This window comes from Pan paniscus, chromosome 18 (genome assembly GCF_029289425.2).
Source record: "Pan paniscus chromosome 18, NHGRI_mPanPan1-v2.0_pri, whole genome shotgun sequence".
In the NCBI taxonomy this organism is placed as follows: domain Eukaryota; kingdom Metazoa; phylum Chordata; class Mammalia; order Primates; family Hominidae; genus Pan; species Pan paniscus.
The window spans coordinates 12,613,434-12,625,821 of record NC_073267.2 but is presented as its reverse complement, the minus strand read 5'-3'; the positions used below and the strand labels follow the sequence as shown (position 1 = coordinate 12,625,821).

The 12,388-nt window shown below is 44.8% G+C and overlaps 1 protein-coding gene across 5 annotated transcripts in view; it reads right to left on the bottom strand.

Annotated features, from left to right (window-relative positions):
- The window catches only part of SNX29 (sorting nexin 29), a 593,890-nt gene that overhangs the window by 490,931 nt on the left and 90,571 nt on the right, over nt 1-12,388 (bottom strand). For all 5 annotated transcript variants that reach the window (XR_010110475.1, XM_034939805.3, XM_034939806.3 and 2 more), the window contains 2 exons: nt 9,890-9,965; nt 104-186 (listed from right to left, as the gene is read on the bottom strand). Coding sequence is in view for 4 of the 5 variants with exons in the window: in XM_034939805.3 (XP_034795696.1) it covers nt 104-186; nt 9,890-9,965 (159 nt within the window). In the remaining variant the exon portion in view is untranslated. The remainder of the gene's footprint in view (nt 1-103; nt 187-9,889; nt 9,966-12,388) is intronic.

The window sequence follows — 12,388 nt, the reverse complement described above, 5'->3', positions numbered from 1 at the left end:
ACTTGAACTCACAGTCACAGGGTTAGAAGCACAAAGGCACCGCCATGAGATGTGGGCCAGAAGTCATCCCAGAGCTGGTGGAGGGGGCTGCGAAAGTACTTACTAATTGTCATGGACTCTGGCACTGAGGCAGAAGGTAACAGGCTGCTCAGAGGACTTCCGTGGCCTGGAGAGCTGGCTTCCACGCTAGGAAAAAGCAGGCAGGAGGAAGTTACACTCAGCCACTGAAAGTACACACCCTCACCATTCCAAAAACTAGCAGAGGTTGGTTTACTCCGGTACCTCTACTAGCAGGGATAGAGGCAGTCATTGGAAATTAGTCAGGCCTGGTTATCTGCAGATTCCGTATTTGGAAATTCATCTACGCACTAAAATTTATTTGTAACCCCAAAGTCAATACTTGAGGTGCTTTCACAATCATTCATGAACACGTGCAGAGGCCAATAATTTCACTCCCTAATGTGCATATTCTCAGCTGAAGTCGAACAGCTGGGACCTCAGATCTCACACCGTAAACAAGATTCCTCTTTGCTGTCTATTTACTGCCATGTTTTTAGCATTTTTTTTTCCCACTTTTCTTTCTTTTGCGTGATCTCGGCTCACTGTAACCTCCACCTCCTGGGTTCAAGCGATTCTCGTGCCTCAGCCTCCCAAGTAGCTGGGATTACAGGCCCGCACCACCACACCCGACTAATTCTTGTATTTTTACTAGAAATGGGGTTTCGCCATGTTGGCCAGACTGGTCTCAAAGTCCTGACCTCAAGTGATCCACCTGCCTCGGCCTCCCAAAGTGCTGGGATTACAGGCATGATCCACCACACCCGGCCTTTTTTTCCACTTGATTTTGTTGTTTAAAATGTCCCCAAGCACAGTGCTGAAGTGGTACTGCCGACAATTCCTAAGCACAGGAAGGCTGTGATGTGCCGTATGGAGATAATTTGTGAGTTAGAGATGCTTCATTCAGGCATGGCTTACAGTGCTGCTGGCTGTGAATTCAATGTTAATGAATCAACTGCATACATTAAACAAGGTGTCTTTAAACAGGAACAGACATAAAACCAGGTTATGTGTTGATCAGTTGATAAAAATGCTGTGACCAGGCCAGGTGTGGTGGCTCATGCCTGTAATCGCAATACTTTGGGAGGCCGAGGCGAGTGGATCAGATGAGGTCAGGAGTTCGAGACCAGCCTGGCGAACATGGCAAAACCCCTTCTCTACTAAAAATACAAAAATTATCTGGGTGTGGTAGCACATGCCTGTAATCCCAGCTACTTGGGAGGCTGAGGCAGGAGAATCACTTCAACCCAGGAAGCAGAGGTTGCAGTGAGCCAAGATCACGCCACTGCACTCCAGCCCCGGGCAAAAGAGCAACAGTTCATCTCAAAAACAAAATGTGTGACCAGAGCCTCAAAGCAACTTAACCATGTACTTCCCCTAGGAGCACTGGTTCAGTCTTCATAGCAACTTTATAGAATACAACTACTGGGAATAATAAGAATCAACTGTATGTTTACAAATAATTTACAACATGAAAAATAAAGTTTAGTATCTTTGGTGAGAACAGCACGGTCATCACATGGTTAACAGAGATATACACACACACACACACACACACACCCCATGACTAGGAGGAAAAGTACCAAAACATCAACAACATAATGGAGTTGAGGGTTAAGAGTGATTTTCTTTTTTCATTTACTGTTGCATTTTCCAATTTTTTTTTTTTAAGACAGGGTCTCACTCCGTTATCTAGGCTGGAGTGCAGTGGTGCAATCTCAGCTCGCTGAAGGCTTGAACTCCTGGGTTCAAGTGATCTTCCCACATCAGTCTCCTAAGTAGCTGACACTACAGGCATGCACCACCACATCTGGATAATTTTTGTTGTTGTTTTATTTGTAAAGACAGGGTCTCACTTGCCCAGACTGGTGGTGTTGAACTCCCGGCCTCAAGTAATCCTCCCACCTTGGCCTCCCAAAGTGCTGAGATTACAGGCATGGGCCACCATGCCTAGTCACATTTTCTAAAATAAATAGCAAAAAAAGACTCCACCCCCTGGAAGGGTCTGGCAACACCAATTCCTTCTGACACTGAACTAACTGGGACAAGCTTCCTACAAGCAATGTCATTTTGAGAGAGCAGAACCCTTGCCTGTTCCAGGTAAGACCATGGCATCTAATATGGTTTACGGTAGTCAGGAAGTTCCACTCTAGAGCTAAGTTTGAAAATAAGGATGTAATAGCACCCTGGGACCCCAAATTACAGCCAAGAGGAGAGACAGAAGAAAACGGTAATAGCAGCAAGGATGGCAGTGGCATAAGACTTTGGTGTCCATTTCGGTTCTGCCACCAAGCATCCAGGGTCTGGCTTTGTCACCCAGGCTACAGAAAAATGTTATGACCAGGCTGGGCGTGGTGGCTCACGCCTGGAATCCCAGCACTTTGGGAGGCCAAGGCGGGCGGATCACATGAGGTCAGGAGGTCGAGACCAGCCTAGCCAACATGGCGAAACTCCGTCTCTACTGAAAAATACAAAAATTAGCTGGGCATGGTGGTGGACATGTGTAATCCCAGGTACTTGGGAGGCTGAGGCAGGAGAATCACTTGAACCCAGGAGGCGGATGTTGCAGTGAGCCAAGATTGTGCCACTGCACTCCAGCCTGGGCGACAGAGTAAGACTGTCTCAAAAAAAAAAAAAAAAAGGGAGGAGCCAAGATGGCCGAATAGGAACAGCTCCAGTCTACAGCTCCCAGCGTGAGCGACGCAGAAGACGGGTGATTTCTGCATTTCCATCTGAGGCACCGGGTTCATCTCACTAGGGAGTGCCAGACAGTGGGTGCAGTGCACCATGCACCAGCCAAAGCAGGGTGAGGCATTGCCTCACGTGGGAAGCGCAAGGGGTCAGGGAGTTCCCTTTCCTGTTCAAGGAAAGGGGTGACAGACGGCACCTGGAAAATCGGGCCACTCCCACCCAAATACTGCGCTTTTCCGAAGGGCTTAGGAAACAGTGCACGAGGAGATTATATCCCGCACCTGGCTCGGAGGGTCCTACACCCATGGAGTCTTGCTGATTGCTAGCACAGCAGTCTGAGATCAAAGTGCAAGGCGGCAGCGAGGCTGGTGGAGGGGCACCCACCATTGCCCAGGCTCCCTTAGGTAAACAAAGCAGCCAGGAAGCTCGAACTGGGTGGAGCCCACCACAGCTCAAGGAGGCCTGCCTGCCTCTGTAGGCTCCACCTCTGGGGGCAGGGCACAGACAAACAAAAAGACAGCAGTAACCTCTGCAGACTTAAATGTCCCTGTCTGACAGCTTTGAGGAGAGCAGTGGTTCTCCCAGCACGCAGCTAGAAATCTGAGAACGGGCAGACTGCCTCCTCAAGTGGGTCCCTGACCCCTGACCCCTGAGCAGCCTAACTCGGAGGCATCCCCCAGTAGGGGCAGACTGACACCTCACATGGCCGGGTACTCCTCTGAGACAAAACTTCCAGAGGAACAATCAGACGGCAGCATTCGCGGATCACGAAAATCCCTGGTTCTGCAGACACCGCTGCTGATACCCAGGCAAACAGGGTCTGGAGTGGACCTCTAGCAAACTCCAACAGACTGCAGCTGAGGGTCCTGTCTGTTAGAAGGAAAACTAACAAACAGAAAGGACATCCACACCAAAAACCCATCTGTACATCACCATCATCAAAGACCAAAAGTAGATGAAACCACAAAGATGGGGAAAAAACAGAGCAGAAAAACTGCAAACTCTAAAAAGCAGAGCACCTCTCCTCCTCTAAAGGAACACGGTTCCTCACCAGCAACGGAACAAAGCTGGACGGAGAATGACTTTGACGAGTTGAGAGAAGAAGGCTTCAGATGATCAAACTACTCTGAGCTACAGGAGGAAATTCAAACCAAAGGCAAAGAAGTTGAAAACTTTGAAAAAAATTTAGATGAATGTATAACTAGAATAACCAATATAGAGAAGTGCTTAAAGGAGCTGATGGAGCTGAAAGCCAAGGCTCGGCAACTAGGTGAAGAATGCAGAAGCCTCAGGAGCCGATGCGATCAACTGGAAGAAAGGGTATCAGTGATGGAAGATGAGATGAATGAAATGAAGTGAGAAGGGAATTTGAGAGAAAAAAGAATAAAAAGAAACGAACAAAGCCTCCAAGAAATATGGGACTATATGAAAAGACCAAATCTGCATCTGATTGGTGTACCTGAAAGTGACAGGGAGAATGGAACCAAGTTGGAAAACACTCTGCAGGATATTATCCAGGAGAACTTCCCCAATCTAGCAAGGCAGGCCAACATTCAGATTCAGGAAATACAGAGAACGCCACAAAGATACTCCTGGAGAAGAGCAACTCCAAGACACATAATTGTCAGATTCACCAAAGTTGAAATGAAGGAAAAAATGTTAAGGGCAGCCAGAGAGAAAGGTCGGGTTACCCACAAAAGGAAGCCCATCAGACTAACAGCAGATCTCTCGACAGAAACTCTACAAGCCAGAAGAGAGTGGGGGCCAATATTCAACATTCTTAAAGAAAAGAATTTTCAACCCAGAATTTCATATCCAGCCAAACTAAGCTTCATAAGTGAAGGAGAAATAAAATACTTTACAGACAAGCAAATGCTGAGAGATTTTGTCACCACCAGGCCTGCCCTAAAAGAGCTCCTGAAGGAGGCGCTAAACATGGAAAGGCACAACCGGTACCAGCCAATGCAAAATCATGCCAAAATGTAAAGACCATTGAGACAAGAAAGAAACTGCATCAACTAACAAGCAAAATAACCAGCTAACATCATAATGACAGGATCAAATTCACACATAACAATATTAACTTTAAATGTAAATGGACTAAATGCTCCAATTAAAAGACACAGACTGGCAAATTGGATAAAGAGTCAAGACCCATCAGTGTGCTGTATTCAGGAAACCCATCTCACGTGCAGAGACACACATAGGCTCAAAATAAAAGGATGAAGATCCACCAAGCAAATGGAAAACAAAAAAAGGCAGGGGTTGCAATCCTAGTCTCTGATAAAACAGACTTTAAACCAACAAAGATCAAAAGAGACAAAGAAGGCCATTACATAATGGTAAAGGGATCAATTCAACAAGAAGAGCTAACTATCCTAAATATATATGCACCCAATACAGGAGCACCCAGATTCATAAAGCAAGTCCTGAGTGACCTACAAAGAGACTTAGACTCCCACACAATAATAATGAGAGACTTTAACACCCCACTGTCAACATTAGACAGATCAACAAGACAGAAAGTCAACAAGGATACCCAGGAATTGAACTCAGCTCTGCACCAAGCAGATCTAATAGACATCTACAGAACTTTCCACCCCAAATCAACAGAATATACATTTTTTTCAGCACCACACCACATCTATTCCAAAATTGACCACATAGTTGGAAGTAAAGCTCTCCTCAGCAAATGTAAAAGAACAGAAATTATAACAGTCTCTCAGACCACAGTGCAATCAAACTAGAATTCAGGATTAAGAAACTCACTCAAAACTGCTCCACTACATGGAAACTGAACAACCCGCTCCTGAATGACTACTGGGTACATAACGAAATGAAGGCAGAAATAAAGATGTTCTTTGAAACCAACGAGAACAAAGACACAACATACCAGAATCTCTGGGACACATTCAAAGCAGTGTGCAGAGGGAAATTTATAGCACTAAATGCCCACAAGAGAAAGCAGGAAAGATCCAAAATTCACAACCTAACATCACAATTAAAAGAACTAGAAAAAAAGCAAGAGCAAACACATTCAAAAGCTAGCAGAAGGCAAGAAATAACTAAAATCAGAGCAGAACTGAAGGAAATAGAGACACAAAAAACCCTTCAAAAAATTAATGAATCCAGGAGCTGGTTTTTTGAAAGGATCAACAAAATTGATAGACCGCTAGCAAGACTAATAAAGAAAAAAAGAGAGAAGAATCAAATAGACGCAATAAAAAATGATAAAGGGGTTATCACCACCGATCCCACAGAAATACAAACTACCATCAGAGTATACTACAAACACCTCTACGCAAATAAACTAGAAAATCTAGAAGAAATGGATAAATTCCTCGAAACATACACTCTCCCAAGACTAAACCAGGAAGAAGTTGAATCTCTGAATAGACCAATAACAGGATCTGAAATTGTGGCAATAATCAATAGCTTACCAACCAAAAAGAGTCCAGGACCAGATGGATTCACAGCCGAATTCTACGACAGGTACAAGGAGGAACTGGTACCATTCCTTCTGAAACTATTCCAATCAATAGAAAAAGAGGGAATCCTCCCTAACTCATTTTATGAGACCAGCATCATCCTGATACCAAAGCCAGGCAGAGACACAACCAAAAAAGAGAATTTTAGACCAATATCCTTGATGAACATTGATGCAAAAATCCTCAATAAAATACTGGGAAACCGAATCCAGCAGCACATCAAAAAGCTTATCTACCATGATCGAGTGGGCTTCATCCCTGGGATGAAAGGCTGGTTCAATATACACAAATCAATAAATGTAATCCAGCATATAAACAGAACCAAAGGCAAAAACCACATGATTATCTCAATAGATGCAGAAAAGGCCTTTGACAAAATTCAACAACGCTTCATGCTAAAAACTCTCAATAAATTAGGTATTGATGGGACGTATCTCAAAATAATAAGAGCTATCTATGACAAACCCACAGCCAATATCATACTGAATGGGCAAAAACTGGAAGCATTCCCTTTGAAAACTGGCACAAGACAGGGATGCCCTCTCTCACCACTCCTATTCAACATAGTGTTGGAAGTTTTGGCCAGGGCAATTAGGCAGGAGAAGGAAATAAAGGGTATTCAATTAGGAAAAGAGGAAGTCAAATTGTCCCTGTTTGCAGACGATGTGATTGTATATCTAGAAAACCCCATTGTCTCAGCCCAAAATCTCCTTAAGCTGATAAGCAACTTCAGCAAAGTCTCAGGATACAAAATCAATGTACAAAAATCACAAGCATTCTTATACACCAACAACAGACAAACAGAGAGCCAAATCATGAGTGAACTCCCATTCACAATTGCTTCAAAGAGAATAAAATACTTACGAATCCAACTTACAAGGGACGTGAAGGACCTCTTCAAGGAGAACTACAAACCACTGCTCAATGAAATAAAAGAGGATACAAACGAATGGAAGAACATTCCATGCTCATGGGTAGGAAGAATCAATATCGTGAAAATGGCCATACTGCCCAAGGTAATTTATAGATTCAATGCCATCCCCATCAAGCTACCAATGACTTTCTTCACAAATTGGAAAAAAAACTACTTTAAAGTTCATATGGAACCAAAAAAGAGGCCGCATTGCCAAGTCAATCCTAAGCCAAAAAGAACAAACCTGGAGGCATCACGCTACCTGACTTCAAACTATACTACAAGTCTACAGTAACCAAAACAGCATGGTACTGGTACCAAAACAGAGATATAGATCAATAGAACAGAACAGAGCCCTCAGAAATAACGCCGCATATCTACAACTATCTGATCTTTGACAAACCTCAGAAAAACAAGCATTGGGGAAAGGATTCCCTATTTAATAAATGGTGCTGGGAAAACTGGCTAGCCATATGTAGAAAGCTGAAACTGGATCCCTTCCTTACACCTTATACAAAAATTAATTCAAGATGGATTAAAGACTTACATGTTAGACCTAAAACCATAAAAACCCTAGAAGAAAACCTAGGCATTACCATTCAGAACATAGGCATGGGCAAGGACTTCATGTCTAAAACACCAAAAGCAATGGCAACAAAAGCCAAAATTGACAAATGGGATCTCATTAAACTAAAGAGCTTCTGCACAGCAAAAGAAACTACCATCAGAGTGAACAGGCAACCTACAGAATGGGAGAAAATTTTCGCAACCTACTCATCTGACAAAGGGCTAATATCCAGAATCTACAATGAACTCAAACAAATTTACAAGAAAAAAACAACCCCATCAAAAAGTAGGCAAAGGATATGAACAGACACTTCTCAAAAGAAGACATTTATGCAGCCAAAAGACACACGAAAAAATGCTCATCATCGCTGGCCATCAGAGAAATGCAAATCAAAACCACAATGAGATACCATCTCACACCAGTTAGAATGGCAATCATTAAAAAGTCAGGAAACAAAAGATGCTGGATGTGGAGAAATAGGAACACTTTTACACTGTTGGTGGGACTGTAAACTAGTTCAACCATTGTGGAAGTCAGTGTGGCAATTCCTCAGGGATCTAGAACTAGAAATACCATTTGACCCAGCCATCCCATTACTGGGTATATACCCAAAGGACTATAAATCATGCTGCTATAAAGACACACGCACACGTATGTTTATTGCGGCACTATTCACAATAGCAAAGACTTGGAACCAACCCGAATGTCCAACAAAGATAGACTGGATTAAGAAAATGTGGCACATATACACCATGGAATACTATGCAGCCATAAAAAATGATGAGTTCATGTCCTTTGTAGGGACATGGATGAAATTGGAAATCATCATTCTCAGTAAACTATCGCAAGGACAAAAAACCAAACACCGCATGTTCTCACTCATAGCTAGGAACTGAACAATGAGAACACATGGACACAGGAAGGGGAACATCACACTCTGGGGACTGTTGGGGGGTGGGGGGAGGGGGGAGGGATAACATTAGGAGATATACCTAATGCTAAATGACGAGTTAATGGGTGCAGCACACCAGCATGGCACATGTATACATATGTAACTAACCTGCACATTGTGCACATGTACCCTAAAACTTAAAGTATAATAATAAAAAAAAAAAGCATCCAACAACTTGGGAGAACTCAATTTCCCCTTGAGATACTTTATTTGAAAAAACAAAAAGAAAACCTGTGTAGTGCTTAATACATGCCAGACAGCATACTAAGCACTTCACAAATACTATGTAATATCTAAATGGCTTAAATATACAACACTAGGATGGTCAAATCTTGTTATCAAATATCAACAAATATTTAAATTAAGAAAATAACAGGCCGGGCACGGTGGCTCACGCCTGTAATCCCAGCACTTTGGGAGGCCGAGGCGGGCGGATCACGAGGTCAGGAGATCGAGACCACGGTGAAACCCCATCTCTACTAAATATACAAAAAGTTAGCCGGGCGCAGTGGCGGGCGCCTGTAGTCCCAGCTACTCAGGAGGCTGAGGCAGGAGAATGGCGTGAACCCAGCAGGCAGAGCTTGCGGTGAGCCGAGATTGCGCCACTGCACTCCAGCCTGGGCAACACAGCGAGACTGTCTCAAAAAAAAAAAAAGAAAATAACAATAGAGGAGGCACCCAGATATGCCCCAAAAGGTGTTGACATTCGTCATCTACCATCTCTTATACAGTCTCTCTGAGGCAGTAATGATCTAAGACCCTAGGCAACTGCATCTTCTGTGATGTAAAGACTAAATCTGCTCACATCAGTAATCCCAGCACTTTGGGAGGCCGAGGTGGGCAGATCACCTGAGGTCAGGAGTTGGAGACCAGCCTGGCCAACGTGGTGAAACCCTATCTCCACTAAAAATACAAAAAAATCATCTAGGCATGGTGGTGTGTGCCTGTAATTCCAACTACTTGGGAGGCTCAGGCAAGAGAATCGCTTGATCTCGGGAGGCGGAGTTTGCAGTGAGCCGAGACTGCGCCACTGCACTCTAGCCTGGGCAACAGAACCGGGCTCCATCTCAAAAAAAAAGACTAAATCTGAACATAAATGTGAAGTAAACCCTTGCCCTTTAATCCTAGCAGGTGCACTCCTATCTTTAAAAAAGAATAAAATGCACAGCTGTGAATAGGATGTTTTAATGCCACAGGCAACTGGGTTTCTCAATATTAACCTGTACCGAAGTCCAGGATCCGGGAGAACGTGGTCCTCTGGTCCTGTTCCGTTCTCCAGGCTTCCGAGGGGGGCATCTGTGCAGAGAGAGCAATCACAGAAAGAGGTCACTTTTCTCACTACATGTTCTCCATAAGACAAAGACACAATGCAGACATTGGCTCATCTGCTACATCACTTGACTAAGAAATTTTTCTCCATCTCTCCTGCAAGCTGGATTTTAATCAGCTGTTTCCTGTTGTTCAGAGATAATCTCAGACTTGGCATCAGTCACTGTAGAAGCAGAAAGCCCTATACTTGGCCGGGCATGGCGGCTCACTCCTGTAATCCCAGCACTTTGGGAGGTGGATCACCTGAGGTCAGGAGTTCGAGACCAGCCTGGCCAACATGGTGAAACCCCATCTCTACTAAAAATACAAAAATTAGCTGGGCGTGTTGGTGCACGACTGTAATCCCAACTACTCGGGAGGCTGAGGCAGGAGAATCGCTTGAACCCTGGAGGTAGAGGTTGCAGTGAGCCAAGATCGTGCCATTGCACTCCAGCCTGGGCAACAAGAGCGAAGCTCCATTAAAAAAATTTTTTTAAAAGCCCTATACTTCCCCTTAACCTGTGACTTTTTTTTTTTTTTTTTTTTTTTTTTTTTTTTGAGACAGGGTCTCACTGTGTCACCCAGGCTGAGATGGAGTGCAGTGGTGGTGTGTGATCACGGCTCACTGAAGCTTCAACCTCCCAGGCTCAAGTGGTCCTCCCACCTCAGCCTCTCAAGTACCTGGGAGGGACTACAGGTGTGTGCCACCAGGCCGAGCTAATTTATTTTTTATTTTTTTGGTAGAGATGGGGGTCCCACTATGTTGCCCAGGCTGGTCTCAAACTCCTGGGCTCAAGCAATCCTTCCGCCCTGGCCTCCCAAAGTGCTGGGATTACAGATGTGAGCAACTGTGCCTGGCCTGTGACATTTTCGACCTTGAGCTACCTGGAATTATGCATGAAGTCCATATTCAGAACCAGGGCCAGAAACCGGGTATAATGAATCAGCTCGCTGTTAAGACAAAACTGCTCCTGCTTGTAGTGCCTTGAATCAGACAGTAGAGGGCAGCATGGTCTAATTCCTGACAATGTCTGCGGCTTTCTAAAAAGGCCAATTTTCCCTGCATTAAGTGCATTTAGGAAAGGCATTCACAAGAGCTGGGGCCATAAGTAGTCTCTGGAACTAACGGGCTAGGGACCTGAACAATTTTCATAAATGCTCAAGTCTCCTTCCAGGAAAACGTGCAAATCCATGAGCCTTGGGCTGCATGGTGACATTAAGGCCAGTATCACCCAGGAGAAACCTTGCTCACTCAAGAAACTTCTTGGGCCAGGCGCGGTGGCTCACGCCTGTAATCCCACCACTTTGGGACGCCAAGGCAGGTGGATTACTTGAGGTCAGGAGTTCGAGACCAGCCTGGCTAACATGGCAAAACCCCGTCTCTACTAAAAATACAAAAATTAGCTGTGCGAGGTAGTGCACGCCTGTAATCCCAGCTACTTGGAAAACTGAGGTGGAAGAATTGCTTGAACCCAGAAGGTGGAGGTTGCAGTGAGCTGAGATTACATCACTGCACTCCAGCCTGGGAGACAGAGTGAGACTCCGTCTCAAAAAGAGAAAAAGAAAAAGAAACTTCTTATTAGTGAATCACCACTATGGAACCAGCCGTGCATCGGGGACAAGGAACATGGTGCTGGAGAGAGCACGCCTCGGTGCCTTCCTCATCCATCCTCCATGCCATTCCCTCCATCTTTGCTTGGCTTACTCAAGGTGCCCCAAGAACCCCCAGCTCTGTAGGGGCTGAACTTCAGGGAAACTTACCAGGAAAAAAAAAATGGTTTTAACCTTTTCTTCTACCTTGCTGTCTCCATCAAGTTATTGTACTGACTCCAAATTCTCAAGAAGTTCAAGTCCACTTCACCTCCCGCTTTTTTTAGAGGCAGGGTTTTCCTGTCACCCAGGCTGGAGAGCAGTGGCACGATTATAGCTCACTGCAGCCTCAAACTCCTGGACTCAAGAGAGCCTCCCACCTCAGCCTCCTGAGTAGCTAGGACTGCAGGCATGCACCCTCATGACTGGCCTGCTTATTTATTTATTTATTTATTTATTTATTTATTTATTTATTTTAGAGACAGGGTCTCACTATGTTGCCCAGACCAGTCTCAAACTCCTGGCCTCAAGCAATCCTCCTGCCTCAGACTCCCAAATGTTACATCTTAACGCATGTAAAACTCAATGAGAATGCTCAGTGAGGGTGGCATCAACTCACCCCATAACAGATCCTGGCTACCTCGGGCATTCATCCTCCCACCTGGTCAACTGGAATGGCCCAAGGAACCCCTCCCTCAGCCCCCACCCCACCATCCCCTCCTACTTGGCGCTCCCCTCTCTCAACCTTCCCAACACTAATCTCCGGCCCTCCTCCCCACCATCTTTTCTCTGATTCCTGAGTGAAGGTGGCCCTGAATCAT